The 17,387-nt window shown below is 49.4% G+C and overlaps 1 protein-coding gene across 1 annotated transcript; it reads left to right on the top strand.

The window, feature by feature from the left end:
• The first annotated feature begins 192 nt into the window (after nucleotides 1–192).
• On the top strand, nucleotides 193–12,124 carry UTP14A (UTP14A small subunit processome component). Its single transcript, XM_044427551.1, has 14 exons — nucleotides 193–804; nucleotides 1,542–1,615; nucleotides 1,730–1,794; nucleotides 2,410–2,552; nucleotides 3,387–3,542; nucleotides 6,052–6,171; nucleotides 6,264–6,358; nucleotides 6,650–6,773; nucleotides 6,875–6,952; nucleotides 8,447–8,786; nucleotides 9,249–9,619; nucleotides 9,838–10,022; nucleotides 10,280–10,379; nucleotides 11,057–12,124. Exons 1-14 carry the CDS (start codon nucleotides 736–738, stop codon nucleotides 11,339–11,341), a joined length of 2,205 nt encoding a protein of 734 aa, XP_044283486.1. The 5' UTR covers nucleotides 193–735; the 3' UTR covers nucleotides 11,342–12,124.
• The last annotated feature ends 5,263 nt before the right edge of the window (nucleotides 12,125–17,387 follow it).

Below are 17,387 nucleotides of genomic sequence, written 5' to 3'. Positions count from 1 at the left end.
AGCAGCGGGTTCTCCGCTCAGGATCACGAGGGGAAAGGAGAGAGGGTCTTTGCTCCCCGTCCTTGGAGAGGAAAGGGGAGTGGGTATCCTATTGGACGACTCACGCGTCAGAACTGCCTTCTAGTCCGGGCTTAGACTTTTTATTGGTTGAGCTGTACATCACTCGAAAAGATGATTGGGCGGCTTGATAGGCTGGGCTAAGGGGCAAGGCCCGAGCACGGGCTATCAGCATTTCTTGCGTCAATAAATCTAAGCGGGAGGGGCAGGGCGTTGTGTAGGCACCGATTCAGTGAGGACAGGTAATTGGCCCGCCTCGCTGTCCGACTCCCAAGGAGGCGGGCTCAGCCAGCGAGCCCTGTCCTCATATTTCAATAGCAAATGAACTCTCCGGAGGTCGCGGTGAAGAAATAGCTGTTGCTTCTTTCTTGTGTTTACCAGGTTTCCTCCTAAAGCACTAGGTAAACTTTCGTTGTAAATTTGCATCCGTTTTAATAATTAACTTACCCAAATACGGATGTCACGTGCCCTTAGCCATCCAAGACAGCGCAACAGCGGCCCCTAGAGCGGAAAGAGGGGACGAAGGGCGGAAGTGCTGTAAAAGTCTGGCTTCGAGGGCGGAAGTGCTGCCCCGCTTTACGGTAGGGGATTTGCGGGTGGTTCTAGCCGGGTTGAGCACACGTGCGGTGCACGGTATCTGGACTCGAAAGGAACGGAGTAACCTCGGTAATCCCTCTCATGGCAGCCATGGAAGAAGAAGAGCCCTCGAAGAACGAGCTGGTCATGAGTGACGACGACGACGAGGAGGTCTGAGTCTCAATCCATTTATTTCTGAAGAAAAAGTGTTAGAGTCTTGCTTGTTTATTTATTGCATTTCTGTACTCCCCCCATAGCCACAGGGCTTACTGAGAACCCCACCGCTGCTCTATATGTCCCGCTCTCCCGTTCTAGAGGCTGTGTGGGAACAGGTGGATTTTACTCATCACCGAGAGAAAGGTTCTACGTGCATGCTTAGGTAGACAGCGTTATTGCCTTCTCATGAAGTTCTTCTCTGGACCATGACTACCTGTAATAATTGCATTAATTTGCTTTGAAGATTGATGTGCCATCCTTCAGTAAAAAGCTCACATGAAAACACATGCAATAAAATAACTTAATCTATAAAGCCTGCAAGACTAAAACGGCAGAATTAGACTTAATTCCCCTTGCTTTACCAGTGTTTGAACCTGTAATCTATGCCTCCTCTTTTTCATTTCTTGTGGCTTCCCCCCTCACTCTATGGTTCCTTTCTAAGCCTGTCAGTTAATTGGTCTGGTTCTTGTTCTTGGGTTTAATGCGCTGGATCTGTAACGGAGAGCCGACTGGGTAGTTATTCCTCCTTGCAGATTAACTCTGTGATGCTAGAGGCAAGGTATGCTTGGAGGTAATCTTTTTGTGTTAGCTGCTGTTCAACATCATTCATATGTTCCTGGGATAAGTTCTGGTTCTGCCCTTTGATGAGATGCTTTTGGGGCTTTACTCATGGACTACCTTTTGTTCCCCAGGCTAACAATGAAGAGGCAGCAAAAAAGCACCGTCAGCTTGTGGATGCACTCAGCACCTTGTCTGGAGGGAAGCGGTAAGCAAGAAAGGAAGCAGTGTTGGTGCTTCTAGAGAAACAGACTTGGAGCCAGCGATCCGAGTCTCTCGCCTTCCCTCTGCATTCCCAAACTGATGGCTCTCTTTCTTGCAGACAGCGAACAGTTGAGCGAACTGAGGCAAGTGGTCACATCTCTGAATTCAGTGTCGGTGGTGCAGGTGAGAGGGCTTTTTTGTGTGCTTTTTTATACGATGGTGGTCTTTATTCTCTATTTAGCAATATTACATTACTCACGTTAAAGAAACTTTGTAGTGTGTGGAGAGCTTTTCAATTCACCAGTGTCACTAGAGGCATGATGAGCCAGGACACTTCTCGCTGGTTTAGGCTGACATAGGAGCTATCTGGACAGAGATAATCCGAAGTGTGATCTGATGAAGCAGAGAGTGTCCATGAAACCTTAAGCTAGAAAAAGTGTCTGCTGTCACAAGACTTTTTGTTGTTCTTGCATGGGCAGAGCAATCCTATGACCCTAAACAGAATTTGAAAGTCAGAGATCTTTGTGGGGACCCTCCTGGTCACAAGGGAGGAACAAACCATTGTGCCAGCGGCTTCTGCAAAGTCAGAAGAGCAACCTTGGGGAAGGGGATTAGTGATCATTTTGGGAGCCTGGGGCAGGGAGAAGACTGGCCCCACCAGGACACAGCACATCCCGATGGTTCCAAGCCTCCTCCCTTGTCCCATGGAACCTACACAGTCCTGGTCTCAGCAGAGTACAAACTGCAGCAGGCAGCTCAGTCTGTTCTAGTGTCATCCTAAGTTGCTGTTCGCTGCAGGCACAGGTGAGAAAGTACTTCTCTCGGAGCTGCTGCAGCCCATTTCCGCCTCGCCAGCTCTGCGCCCCATTCGAAAACAGCTGAACAAAGCCCAGCAGAAAAAGGCCACTGAGCTCCCACTCAGCAAGACGGAGAGCGAGCGGGTGAGTTTGCACTTGGGGAGATTTCCCAGTCTTGTACCCTCCAGGCATGCAGGACTTCTAATTTGTGTCAGCCCTGCCAGCCTGGCCAACCGCTAGGAAGGCTGGGCATTATAGATCAAAATATCTGGCAGACAGCAGGTTGGGCAAGATTAGTTCAGGGGGCAGGTAGTGGGGCTGGCAGGAGGGAGGGAGAAGAGGGAAGGCAGGAAGGCCACAGGAACGGGGAGATGAAGAGGAGGTTCAAAGTGACTTAGAACAGAAGCCCAGCAATGCAATAGAAATGAATGAAGAATTGTTCCATCAGGGGTTCTTAGGCGTAAGAAACCCTTGTGGCAGCATCCTACTAATGAGGGAATGCATGGGGAAAGGCACCATCATGCCCTGATTCGACATCTGGTTGGGTCCTGTTGGAGATGGAATGTGGTACTAGTGGAATTTAAGGCAGTCCTGCAAGAAATTTTCTCTGCTCTTATGAGCAAGAAAGGTTTGTGGGTGCAGATACGCCTTGGGTGTGCTGTTGACCGGATAGCTTCCAATGTATTCTACAGCGAGGAAAAGGTATCTAGCCACATTGCAGCCTGCTGTTAAAGGGTACATGACATTCAGACTCCAGGTGCCAGATTGGATCTTCTCCTGGCTGATGTGCATGCGACGCATCAACTTCACATGTCGGGACAGCATCCTAAAGGGCAACCACAAATTTTGGCTGGTAACACCACAGTATCTTTGAGTGTCACTACAATGGGTTCTTGCAGTTCACACTCGACAACTCCAGGGCCTCTTTCGTGGTGCTAGGCTGCTGCTGAGCACGGCTGTATTTGTCTTTCCCTGTAGGTGGTGAGGGAAGCTGCTTACACCCAGACCTCTCAAGCGCTGGCAAAGTGGGATCCGGTGGTGCAGCAGAACCGGCAAGCTGAACAGCTGATCTTTCCACTGCAACAAGCGGGTGTGGCTGCCGCACCCGTCGAGGAAGTGATAAGTGCTTGGCAGGTGGGTGTTCATAGGCCTTAAGTCAGCCACATTTCACTGACCTTTAACTATGGCTCTGCTAGCCTGAAGTCCAGTGTGGCCAGAGAAAACTAGAAAATACGGGGGCAGAAAAAGCACATTTTTTAAAGGCTTTTTCTGGGATTTTCCAGTGCTTGAAAGGAAATGATGGTTCTTTCAGGTAGGGAGCTGTAAGTCTAAGCCTCCCCACTGCCTGCACTTTCATCTGTCTAGTCAAGTGGTTGGAAAGTTTGATTTGGATATTTGAGTTCTGAGCTCAAGTGTGAGAGAAATGGTGTGGCAGTCTGGTTTCTAGTCCCTGGTCAGCCATGGAGCCAACAGGGTGACCTTGGGGCAGTCACAGACTCTCAGCCCAGCCTACCTCACAGGGCTGTTGTGAAGATAAGTATGAGAATAGGACGGGGAGAATTACATGAACTTATCTCAGCAGTGCCTCAGACCAACCAACCCCAATACCAGCCAGAAGAAAACGGCTGCCGGGTTGCCAAGGGGGCTGGTGGAGAGGCTAAGCCAGGTGGGAGAGAAGACTGGCAGGGTGGGAGAGCCAGTGCCCCCATGTTTGCGAAGGAAGTCCAGGGCCACTGTCCAGGGCTGCATTCTTCAGGGCGGACCATTAATGCTCACCTTCAACTAAAGCAGGCTATGGAATGTGCTTCCCCAGGAAGGTTCACCTGGCACCAATGTCATATGCTTTTGGTGCCAGGTCAAGGCCTTTTTATTTACCCAATATTTTAAAATCTAAATATTTAATTATGTTTTTATCCTCAGTCATGTGTTATTATGTTGTATTTATTAGGTTATTATATTGTATGGCACCCAGAGACGAACTGTAATGGACGGGTTAGAAATACCCTAATAAATAAATTAATTAAAGCAGGCAAGCCAAGTCAGCTAAAACGAAACCTTAACCAGCACTCCTGTCCCCTACGTGCATTAACCATTTGGGACAGAAAAGGGTCCTACAGCTCACAGGATTCCCCATATTGGCTGGGGAAGACTGGGAGCTGCGGGGCATTTCCCTGTCTGAACACGCAGCATAGCGCTTCCCATCCGTGATGCGCACCACTCTCTGAGGGTGGAGGCGCCTTGTCCCCGGGGCGTGGAGTGCAATGTAGCAGCTGTGGGTTGCTGCGCCCTGCACGTCCTCTTGACGGCCGCCTGATGCCCCAGGAGCACTACAGAGCAGGAGGGAAGGAGATGGCGGCACTCCTGCATGCAGTGTGAGCGGCCAGCTCCTCGCCTTGTCTGTCCGTCCCCCAGTGCACCCCTTTTGCTCTCCTCCAAGGCCACCAGTTTCCAATCTGGAGGAGGTCGCCTGCAGGGTACTGGCTGTGAGGGGAGCTGGGCAGGGGCTTCATGTTCACCTTGCGGTTGCAGGACGTTGGAACAGGGCTCTGGAAAATCCTCTGCCCTGCTAGACAGTGGCAGGAAGCCACAGGATCGCACCCCTAGTAACTCTTCAGCCAGTTGTTTTCTCTCCCCTGCAATGGGTTTCAACTACTGGGTGTTGCTTGTTCCATCACAGACAGTAATCGCAACGGCATTTCAGTGGAAGAAAAATACTCCTCTGCCGCATGCTGAATGTTTCCATAGGATGCAGGACATTGCAGTCGGCTGCAATTCTGTGCCCCCTTGCATGTGAATGTGGCGCGTCTGAGGACTCCCAAGTGAACTTTTGTGGATCCCACTGCTCCGTTATTCCACTCAAGCTTGGAAGAGCCAAGCAGCTGAGGACAAGTTTTTGACAACATTCCCCACATTCCCGCTCCTGCATCTTGTTACATTTAATGTTGATCCAAGGCTTCGGTCTCAGTCTTAGCGCAATCCTTCTTGGGATTGTTTCGATGCTGTTTATGGTTCTGGGGCACTAAAAAACTGGAAGTGCAACATAAAAGGAAAAGGTGTCGACAAACCACTTCCCCTGGTTGCAGTGCCCATTCCAGAACAATCCCTTTAACAGTGTTTCCTTCCTGCCACCCTGTTTTGCTGTCTATGGGGGGGGGGGTGTGCGCGCGCGCAAAGGACAGAGGAGCATGTGCATGTACACACATGTGCGCACGTGCACTCTCTCGCACGTGCATTCTCTCCCCCCTCCCAGCTTCACCCAAGGCAAGCAAACCTCTAGCTGGGTTAGCAGGCCGCTACTGCTTTCCCTCAATATTGCTTTTTTCAATGTTTAGCAATGCAGCAACGAATTTATCCTTACTCTATTACTATTGCAACTTTATTATTACTACATATTCCTTTTTCCATGCGTATGGAGGCTTATCTATACTTTCTCCTCCTCCATTTTTATCCTCATAACAAGAACCTTGTGAGATATGTTAAAAGTAAGAATTGCTGACTGGCCTGGAGACACCCAGAGAGCGTCATGGCTGAGCAGGGACTAGAACCCAGAACTCCCCAGTCCCAGTCCAGCACTTTAACCCCTACACCACACTGGCTCTCCAGTGTGGTTGGAGCTTCTTCCTCCGTGTTCTTCCATGCCCAGGCACGGACACCCCTGGAGCAAGAAATCTTCAGTCTCCTCCACAAAGCCCACCAGCCTGTGAAGGATCCACTTCTGACGCCCCAGGAGAAGGCCTCATTGCAGGCCATGAGCCTGGAGGAGGTGAGTCCTGACCCACCCAGCATGGTTCTCCTTGCCTGCCCCCTCCTCTGCTCCAGGCTCTGCTGTAACTAGCCCCTTTGTGTATGTTTCAGGCTCAGATGCGCCGGAGGGAGCTCCAGAGGGCTCGGGCCGTGCAGTCCTACTATGAGGCTAAGGCCCGTCGTGAACGAAAGATCAAAAGTAAAAGGTAAGGGGTCGCAGGGGCCCTAATAGCCATTGATAGGGTTCTCCATGAATTTGTCTAATCCCCCGTAACACCATCCAGCTTGGTGGCCATCACTGCATCTTGTGGAAGTGTATTCCATCCCTTAATTGCGTGCTCTGTAAAGACATGCTTTTATCTCTCCCGAATCTCTCATCAGTCACTGTCCTTGAGAGAGAGAGAAATGGCTCCCGATCCACTCTCTCTGCCTTCCCGCGTTCAGGAGGTAATGGGATTCCCTTTGCCTGTGATGGTGCTGTGTTTCCTTCTGCGAAGGTACCATAAGGTGCTTCGGAAGGGCAAGAGCCGCAAGGTGCTTCAGGAGTTCGAGGCGCTGCGTAAATGCAACCCAGAGGCAGCCCTGGAACAGCTGGAGAAGGTGGAGAAAGCCCGTGTGGAGGTGAGGCAGCCTTCTTTCCGTGGTGCCGAGAAGAGGCCTCTTCGCACTGTGGGATGCTCAGGGCTGCTCAACTGATACTTCTCCCGTGTTTCTCTGAACAGGAGAGAATGTCCCTGAAGCACCAGAACAAGGGCAGGTGGGCTAAATCGACAGTCATCATGGCGAAGTACGATCTGGAGGTGAGGGGATGTTGCAGGGGGAGATAAACGAGATTAATCAGCTAAGCAAGCAGGGCAGGTGCTCGAGAAGTATTTGCTCGAGACGAAATGCATCTTCTAGAGAGGGGCTGCCTTGCGTCAAGACTTCAGGCTCTTCCCACACAAGTGTTCCAAGTGAACAACCCTGTCCGTGCTCAGATACCGTGGGGAAGTGCTGCAGCTCCCAGCTTGACAGGCTGAGGAATGCTGGGAACTGTAGGCCTTCTCGCTGTCTAGACATTCGTACTATCGATGCTCTAGGCTGCTTAAAATCTGTGAGTGACGTAGGATGGTGAAAAGTTGACTCTCTGCCCCACAAGCTGGTGTGGTTTCATTCTTTTTTAATCCAGTGATAAGCGAGTCAACAAATCAATTACCATATTCCTGGTCTATATTACACAGAATTGGCTTTCTACCAGAAAGTACCCATTTCCGTCCTTCATGGAAGAAAAAGTAGCTAGTAAGGAATTATTGTAAGCATTGGTTATACTGTTAATTTTCGTCCTAGAAGATAAATATTAATATTAATAATTATTTAATAATCAATTAAATATTAAGACATCTTTGAAAGCTACTTTGATGGTCCCCTTGGGACTGAAAATGTGGAACATTTGTCCGAAACAGGCAGAAAATAGACCAGGATTTACTGGTGGATTGCTGGACAATTTGCTGTGGACTGACAAGGTTGCCGACTGGCAGCTGTTTAACAATAGAAACAATGGAGCGGTCCCTCCACCCCCCCACACACGAACACAAAACTAGGCTGTTAGAATCCCAAATGTGTAGGAACTGTGTATCTGATTTGTCATCTCCTCCGGGGATGCAATAGGCCTAAGAGCCTTAGCTTGAGAAGAATGCCTCTGGTTCTAGTCTGGAATAATAGGAATCCCTGCGTGTTGGTGGCCAGATGCCTAACACTTGGCTTGCCTATTCAGGCGAGATGCACCTGGGCGGGCGGGCCTTGGTTTTCTTAATACATTAATTCAATAGTAGCCATGCGGTTGAAGGCTGTGGTCGCATCTGCAGCCACGAGGGGCAGACTTCCCCATCCAGTACGTAACTTTGTGGTCGAAACAGTTCGCAGCGTGTAGAGATGAGTAGGCCGAGAAACAGAATGATATACCTACCCCTGCCTGCTGAGTGGCAGCACCTTTAGGAAAAGGAGCAGACGGACTGGTCCCTTAAGAGGCTGTAGTGGCCATGCCTGGGGGTTTGAGCAAGCAGGCCTCACTCTACCAGATGCAGCACACAGTTTATTTATTCCTTTATTTAAAGCTTTTATAAACCGTCCCATTAGTAACATCTCGGGATGGTTTGCAACATAACATGCATAAGTTTGCCTGAAGGGTCACTGTATGAACTATCCCAACCTAAGCAAAGCCAGGTCCATTCTCCAAGGGGAAATAGATCCTGCAAGGCTTGAAAAGCTCATCCACGTGTGCCGTTAATCAGCACAAACTTGCTCCTCCTACCTAGGCCAGAAAAGCCATGCAAGAGCAGCTGGCCCGAAACAAAGAACTGACACAGAAAGTCCACCTGGCATCCGACAACGAGGAGGCAGGCAATGGCTCGGAAGAGGAGGAAGGTCTCATCCCGGACGTCGTCAATGAAGGGCAGGCTGGGATGCATCTGGACAACCCCTGGATGTTGGGGAAGCGCCCCACGGAGGCCGAGAAGGACCTGCCAGCTCCGCCAGAGAGCAGTGAAGAGAGTGAGGGAGAGGGGCCGCCTGTGTCCACAGAGGAGGCCCTGCTGCAAGGCTTTTCCGAACGCCGGCAGGGCCTGCAAAGTTTACAGGACAGCGCGGAGCTCGAGGGTGAGCTGACTTGGGGGCGGGCAAGGGCGGCTGCAGCCTGACCACCTCATCTAATCTCGGTTCTGGGTCTTGAGAAGGCGTCTGTTTGCGTGGGAACGATTCAGCAGAGTTCTCTGCAGTTTTACAAGAACGAAGTCTAGGAGACTGTTCCCCACAACTTGTCACGGGGAAAGGAAAAGGGAAATGAGTTGGTTTGGCTTTGGGAAAGAAGAGCATGAATAGGGCAGGGTATATTTATGGCTCTGGCTCACTGGTGGGGCCTTTCGCTGCACTGACTCTGTGCAGCTCCATCTGGGGTGCAGGGCTTCCGCTACATACCAGATCCTGGGAGGTGCTGCATGAGAGAGGGCTGTGGCTTCCCAGAGGCAGTGGGTCGGCCCCTGTGCGGAGCAGGCTGCTGGGCCTTTCCTCTGTCCCGGGAGCCCCTGCTCACGTGGATGCGAACTGCTGATCTTGCCACAGGTCCGAACGAAGAGGAGACCCTGCCCTTGCTGCTGCCTGGCCCGCTTCCTCCAGCGCCCCTGAGCCCGGTGCCGGAGGGGCCCCTCTTGAGTGAGACGCTAGCACGGCTTCGCACCCCAGGCGATTTGGAGGCCCTGGAGGCGGAGGACGTTCTGCAGGAAGGCAAGGTGCCGCCGCTTGAGGATGCCGAGCTCCAGCAGCCTGCGGGAGCTGTGCCGTCGCCGCAGGCCCAGGGCAGCAGGCCGGCAGCCCCCAAGAAGGCGGCCAAGCGCAAGGCACTGGCTGATCTGAAGGCGCACTTTGCGGAGGCGCCGCTCGTTGTGCAGTGCCCGCTGGTGCCTGCCGCTGTCCAGGAGGAGGCGGAGGAGGAGGTGAGAACTCCTGGGAAGGGGCAGGGCTGGCCCATGCGGAGGGGTTACTGTGGACAATTCCTTTTTGGAAGTGCCGCATTTTAAAAGAGAAAGCTCCTCACAGCCACTGCGAGGCTATTTGCTTCATGTGTCGGGTCAGTTTTGTCTGGAAATACAGCGGGGTTCTTTGCTGACCTGAGTGGTCCTTGGTTGATCTTGTTCCCCATTTTCTCCTGGAGATGAGCACAGATCAGCGGCAGGTGATCCAGGAGGCCTTTGCCAGTGACAACGTTGTTGCTGACTTCATGAAAGAGAAGCGGCAAGCAGAAGAGGCCGGGAAGCCAAAAGCTATTGACCTGGTGCTGCCTGGATGGGGCGAATGGGGAGGTGCTGGGTTGCGCCCAAGCCTCAAGAAGAGGAAGCGGTAAGCTGGCAAATGATGCCACCAGGCTGCAGCAGAGGGGGATGTGTTGGAGAGCATCCCTGCTGAAAGACCCCTTAATGTTTGCCTTTCTTGTGTGCCATTTATTTTAGATTGTGATCCTTTAGGCAAGAATTGTCTAGCTTAACTGATTGCATGTAAAAGGAGCTCTTTTGGCTTTGCAGCAGGATAAAAAGACCTCATATTTGTCGCCACCCACTGTGTTGCCTGCATCTTACATTGTTTTGGTCCTTCGTTAGGTTCATTATTAAACCTGCACCAGGACCCCAACGGAAAGACCGACACCTGCCTCATGTTATCTTGAGTGAACAGCGCAATATTTTGGCTGCGGCTCATCAGGTGAGTCTGTCACTCCGCCCCGGGAACAGCCTGCCCTTCCTGCCACGTGTTCTTTAAAATTAAGCCATGTAATTGTAACCGAGAGGGACCATCGCGTGGGAGTGGACTGCCTGTGTCGCATCCTTGGCATCTCCAGGTTAGGACTAGAAAAGGGCATTACTCAGCTGCTGAAGAGCCATGGCTGCCAGTCAGTGTTGACAGTACTGAACTAGATGGGCCACAAGCCTAGCTCAGCATCAGGTGGCTTCCTTATAGCTTCCTGTAAGGTAGATTCCTAGGCATTTTGCAGCTATTTCTTTTGGATTTCTGTTCCCTTCTCATATTTTTATACAGATTATTTTTATCTGCTTGGAGCTTTTGAAGGTATGCAGGCACGATGTAACTTTAAAATGCTTAGCATTAGCAGCATGACTCTTCCCCTTTGCTCCCAGGGAGCGCTAGTTTCTTGTGCAGGTGGTAGTGATTCCAGTGCTGAACTCTTTAAGAGAGACGGGATCAAGTCCCCACATGGCTGTAAAATACCCCACAGTGGTGCTGTGGGGATAAAGCCAAGAAGGGGAGGAGCACCATGTAATCTGCTTTAGGCTCTTGGCAAGAGAGACGGCCACCAAAAGGGATGTCAGAGTTGTGTCTGTATTGCATCCAGCTTTCCCCTGCAAACATCCTTTTTCTTCCAGGTGAACCAGCTGCCCTTCCCTTTTGAGAATAGCAAGCAGTTTGAGCGCAGCATCCAAGCGCCCGTGGGCTCCACTTGGAACACTCAGCGTGCTTTCCAGCGACTGACGGCTCCCCGAGTTGTCACCAAGCCCGGCCACATCATCCGCCCAATCACTGCTGAAGACGCCAACTTGACCCGTCAAAGGAATGGGACCAAAGACATGAGGGAGAAGCCAGATTTGGAGCTAACCCTTCCTCCCGCTAAGCATCCCACCCGTCGTACCTCCAAGAAGAAGGCCCGGTAGAACTAATGCTAGGCTACCTTTGCCATTGCAGGCTCCCGCTTTAGCCCAGCCTTTTCCACCTTGCACCCATCCAGATGTTTGGGATATCAGCTCCAGGCAGCACAGCAAAAGATCATGGTTGCTAGGGGGTGTACTCCAGAACATCTGGAGGGTGCCAGCTTGGGGGAAGCTGCCTTAGTCAAACAGGTATCTTGTTGACACTGCCCAAAACTGTTCTTCTACCTCTGCGCAGGCCTCTCCAACATGGTGTGCTCCAGATGTGTTAGATTATAACTCCTGTCTCTCACAGGCATGCTTTGTGTTTCTCCCCCTTTGATCTTCACATCCTTTCCTGAGTTCATGGGTTTCCCCAGGGTACAGTTTCTCAGAAGCCTCAAGTACTTTCCAGAGTCCCTGCCAACTTCGCACGGGCTGGTATTGTCTCTGCACTGTTTCTGCCGTAACGAAAGAAACTGGTCCTGTTGCTTTGTCTGTGCAGCCAATTCCTACTTAATGGAAGAAGAAGAAAAGAGGCAGAAGTCATTTGCTGTAGGGACTTGGTGGCAAAACCGAACAGAGAAAAGGGTCCGGGGCTTGCAAAGGTATCAGTCTGACAGACATACATCTGAGTCCCAACAATTTTGAACCCAGGCCTTTCTCAAGGATGAATTATTTCTAAAATGAAATGGGGCGATTGGAATCTGATTACCCATTCAAGAATAATCCTTTATATCTAAACTCTCTATACCTACTTAGACTCTCACACACATACACCCCTGTGTAAATAAAAATGTTGAGAAAGTTGTGAGGAATAACGTTCTTGCAGTGGCTTTTATGTTGGTCTGTCTGAAGTCCCATTTGTTCTGATGGGTTTATTCTTACATCATACTAATGTTGGCTAAAGTCCACTGCTCTGTCTTATTCTTAAGCACTTATATTTGCTTAGATCTTTGTTTCTTCCTAGGTGTAAATCCACTTCATCCCATCATGGGTGCATCTCCCACTTAAGAGTTGGTGTCTGAGGTTCCCTGAGTACTTATGTATTAATAATACAGGCCATTCTGTTGATACTTCCCTCTACCTTGTGGGTAGAAATGGGGGCCAGAGGGCGGAACGTGCATGATTAGAAGCGACAACTCCAAGGCAAATAGCTTCTGTCCTGGCTCTAAAGACACACGCGCATTTTTCAGAGTTGCACCGTTGCCCACAATCCCCGGCAGCACGGGAGCAACTTGCTTCAGGGGGGAATGGCAATGCCTGCTGTTCTGCAGCCTGTCAACAAGCTAGACTTGATGTTGATTGTGTGAATATAATTAATGTGCACTTTTTAAAAGAAGTAGGTGTGGGAGAAGTGTGGATGTGGCTGAATGTATTTTCAGTGATCATCAGGTAAGGTTTCTTTAGTTGTTTGTGGCTTCTTGACTAGGAGGAACAGGATACATTTTGCAAACTGAGCTGCTGGATACAAATCTAACTTAATTGTATCATTTTTTATGGTGGTGGTAGAATTCTACTTCCCTTGATGTCATTTTTATTTATTGCTTACCACTGTTCCTGCTTCAGGGACAGAGTTGGTGAGTCAGTGGTCCTACTTTTTGTGGGGGCTGGAACTCAGCTTCTGCCTTTCTCCTCTGTGGTTCCGTCACAAGCAGAGCGCTCTAAAACTGCACTCCAGGGCAGCGGTAGGCAGACTTCGGCCTTGTGCAGCCTATTCTTTGCTAGATTCTCAAGGTCTGCCGACTGCATCCATGTACAAACCACTGGCCAGGATGCTGGGAACGGAGCCAGTTGCCTACCACACCCATGAGGTATTCATCCACATAACCTGCACATTGTTTTCTCTAGTAACAAGCTGGTAAATGTTAAAGGACTGGAGTCAAACTGGAGTCAAAGGGGGAAGAGGAATCCCCATGCTCTGAAGTTCACGGAAGTTAATAATTTTAGGCAGAAAACAAAAGAGAGAGGCCAAAAGCGTGTCCGTTGAGCCTGGTAGTCACAGGGGAGAAAATGGGAGCAGAAGAACAAAAAATGAATGCCTTCATTCAGGGAAAGACTGGCTGGACTCCTCAGCAGGCATATGCTCTTTAGCTGAGAGGAGGCACTGTAACATTTTGTTGCAGATTTCACTGAAGACAAATCTGTATGCAAGGGGTTTCTAACAAAACTACAAGGATATCGAGGGCTGTGTGCTATTGAGTTTCTATTTACAAGTGAGGAGCAGTGAGGCTGGGACATACGCAATCAGCACAACACAGAATGGTATTTTACAGCAATTTTTAGCTGCTGCTGTGAAAATATTTGCAGGCCACAAACTACTGATCTAATGAGGCTAAAGCTTCTTGTTACACAGAGCATTTTTATGGACCACCTGAATAAGGAATTTAGGTTTTAGTTTATATTGCCTCCTGTACCCTGAAATAAGGCTTGGGGCCATTCCAAGTCACGTATTTTCATGAACAGGTGACTCCTGTCCAAGATATTCCAGCATTTTTTCAGCCCAACACATTATTTTCAAATAGTGTATTTTAACATATGATGCCACAGAACATGCCTAGGAATAAGCAGCAGGTATAGCCCAAAATAACTTATGAGCCACCCAAAACACCAACTAGAAGATTGTCCTCTACTAGTGTTGTTATATTTAGAAACCTGTCAATATTGCAGGAAAATCTTAGTTTTTAATAAGCCCCACAGCCTTTCAGAATTTTTTGTAATGTAATGCTAATTTGACTTTAATTTTAGTGAGCTGTCTTAGGCATTTCTATGAATCGGGAAAGCATAATACACTTGCTTGCAATGCCCCAAGATTTTGAATTATAGACATTTCTGTGCTGAAAGAAATGCTGAAAGAGGGCCAGTGTGGTGTAATGGTTAAGAGTGTGGGACTCGGGCAACCTGGATTTTAGTCCCTACTCAGCCATGGAGTCAGCTGGGTGACTTAGAGCCAGTCACAGACTCTCAGCCCAAGCTAGCTCTCCGGGTTGTTGGGATAAGATATGAGAACAGGAGGAAGAGAATTGTGTAAGGTGCTCTGAATGTGTTGTAAGAAAAAAAGGCAGAATACAAATCAAGTAAATAGTAAATATGGGTGTACTGCATTAATCAGAACAAAGAAAACTTCAGAGCAAGTTATTGCAGGTAAAAAACAGTTCAAGCACAACCAGAGAAAAGAGAGGGCTTGCATATTGGACGTGCTTACCATTGCTGGGAAGCATCGGGACTTGGGCGTTCAGCATGGGTCAGAGCCTCCAGCTGGGGGTGCAGGGAGCTTCCGCCCCACTCCACTGAGTTGGCTGGGACCTGCTCAGCTCACACCTTGTGGGAAGGGACCGGGACAGGCCTTCCAACTGGAACGCCCAACACAGCACTGAGTCTCAGACCACTCTGGTATTTTAGAAAGCTGCTGCCATTGAGAAGCTCCCTGGTGACTTTCGGCCAGTCACTAACTCGGCCTGACCTACCTCACAGGGTTCTTGTGAGGATAACATGAGATATAATCGTGCAAGTCATCTTGGGCATCTTGCCAAAAATTGGGATAGAAATTTTATTTAAGTTTACAGACCACAACCTATAGCCCTAATTAGGGCTCTCTGGGTGGTGGAAATTCCATTAAATCAACAATAAAATAAAAGATGTATTTCAAAACAAAGTTGCAATAAGGCCAGGTATGGCAGCTGAGAACTTAGTTCACAAAAATATGTACAGTATAAAATATTGACAATAAAATTATTTTACCTAGAAAATAAAACAGACTTTGCCTGGCGCCAAAACACTAGTACCGAAGGTGCCAGGTAAACGAGCTTGGAGAGCCTATTCTGGAAGTGCCACACAACCACCAAAAAGCCCCCCCCCCATTTGTCACCCCCCTCACCTCTTTGGGGAGTGGTCCTTCAAGAAGAGCCCCTGACTCAGATCTGAAGGGTGGGCCAGGGACCTATGGGAAATATGATAAATACTAAATGAGAAGTGTGCTACACAACTAATACAACAAATTGAACGAGGCAACAAGTGCAAGTTAAAATGCAGTGTGATGTTGTGGATAAGAGTGTTGGGCAGGGATTGAAGACACTCAGCCTCTAGTCCTCATTCGGTCATAAAGCTCACTGGCCCAAGACCACCCTATCCTACCTCGTGCCTCTCGTGAGAGCAAAATTTTTTTATTATTTATTAAAACATTTTTATGCATGGCAGGAAGATCATGTGTGCTCCACAGCTCCTTAGAGGAAAGGTAAACATAGCAAATAAAATGCTAATTATATTCCAGTTAATGCCTGGGTGCCTGCCTGTAACACACACTTCCTACAGGCATGACTGGTGGGGTGGGAAAGATGTGGAAGCCCAGAAAAGCTTAAGTAGACAGAACCAACGCAGAGGACATTGGAAGCTGCTATATCACACCATAAAAGTCACACCATTTATTTCGTCCATCATTGTTGGTACAGTCTTCTCCGGCGGGGGGCGGCACTTTGGGCCGCAGCACCCAGAATTTCTGACCATTACCCAGGCTGGCTGGTGCTGAAAGGAGATTTACTCCCAAAGGCTTTGGAGGGAAAAGCCAGCCCACTCTGTTTGTCCACAGCTCTCAGGCAGAGGCCTTTCCCATCTACTGATAATCTAGACATGATAATGAACGGCAATGCCAGGAATTGACTTGGGGATTTTCTCGGGGCAACACGTGCCCTTTATCACTGTGCTGCAGACTTTCCCCAAAGAGATAACTGCCAACCCTTTTCATGGACGGCCACCCAGTCCATCTTTCCTGATTGATGGCGCTACGCAACCACGTTTGCTCTCATACCTTCATGTATACTCTGCCTCTTTCTTATGCCTTTCTCGCTTGGCATCCGGGAAGCACGATAGCTTTCAGCTGAGGGGAGGGTTCTGATTTGGGAACCCTTTTTCTCCAAGCCATGATTTGAAAGAAGGTGGAACTGGAGGGACATACTTGACAGAGCAGGAAATGGACTTTTACATGCTCAGAAGCTGTCTTTTTCTTGTGTCTGACGTTCCCACTGCCATTAAATTCAAAAAAAGATTTCAGGGCTGTATCCTCCTGGATAAGACCATGACCTGGTTGAAAAAAATGACCTCAGCAGCTACAGAATAAATCAGGGTGGGGAATTTATTTCACCTTGCATGATCCTCCACCATTGCTTCGTGGGACTTATAGGATGTGTATAGGGTACTGTATGACCCCTCACCACTGCACCTGCGACACTGCAGGTCCCCCACCCCTTAGATAAATAGTGAAAGGTAAGAATGGTAGAACTGATGAGAGCGCTTTTTCTACAACTGGATTGGCAGTTACCACATGCATCTCTCCTGAAAAGCTGTAATTTTAGACTTGGGAGTGACCTCCGAAGTCACCCGTCTGCCTTCCCCAACTCCAGATGCTTTGGACTTCAGTCCCCATCACTCCCAGCCAGCTTGGCCAATAGTCAGGAATGCCGAGGTTAAAAGGCTATTACCTCTGAAGGACGCCAGAGTGCATAATGCTAAGACAAAGTCACAATGGCAAAGCACCTGGATCGTTATACGGGATGCCCATTGGATTCATGGGGTCTCAGGTAGATTCTGACAAATCCTGCCTGAAAGCCAGGGAGTCCGTGCCAATCAGTGACGGCAGTCCTGGGTTGGATGGACCAAGGGTCTGGCACGGCCTAAGGCAGCTCTGTATTCCTAACCCCCTACTCAGTGCAGAATTTATAGGCTGGGAACTTGCAACTACAGCAGGGATGGACAAACCTGGGAGCTGCAGGGCAAAACATCTGTAAATTTCACCATCCCTTACCGATGGCCATCCAGCCCCTGCTTAAATTCCATCAGGAGAGAGAAGCCCACCAGCTCAGGAGAGGACCTGTTTTGGCTCTTCTGGTTACGCTGTTTTGGTTTGCCTACAATATCCACCCATCAGTGCTCGTATGGTCCTCTGGAGCAGCTTCCCACAAGATGATGACTTCCAGAAGATTTGGTACCTCAGCTCCCAGGATTCTTGACCGCTGGACCGGCTGGCAGGTGAGAGCTGAAGTCTCAAACTTCTGGAGGGCACCAGGGTGGCTGTGGAGCC

This window comes from Varanus komodoensis, unplaced genomic scaffold, assembly GCF_004798865.1.
Source record: "Varanus komodoensis strain SLA01 unplaced genomic scaffold, ASM479886v1 scaffold18_3, whole genome shotgun sequence".
NCBI lineage: Eukaryota > Metazoa > Chordata > Lepidosauria > Squamata > Varanidae > Varanus > Varanus komodoensis.
Note: the sequence above shows the minus strand (reverse complement) of the source record. Positions and strands in the feature narration are given on the sequence as shown.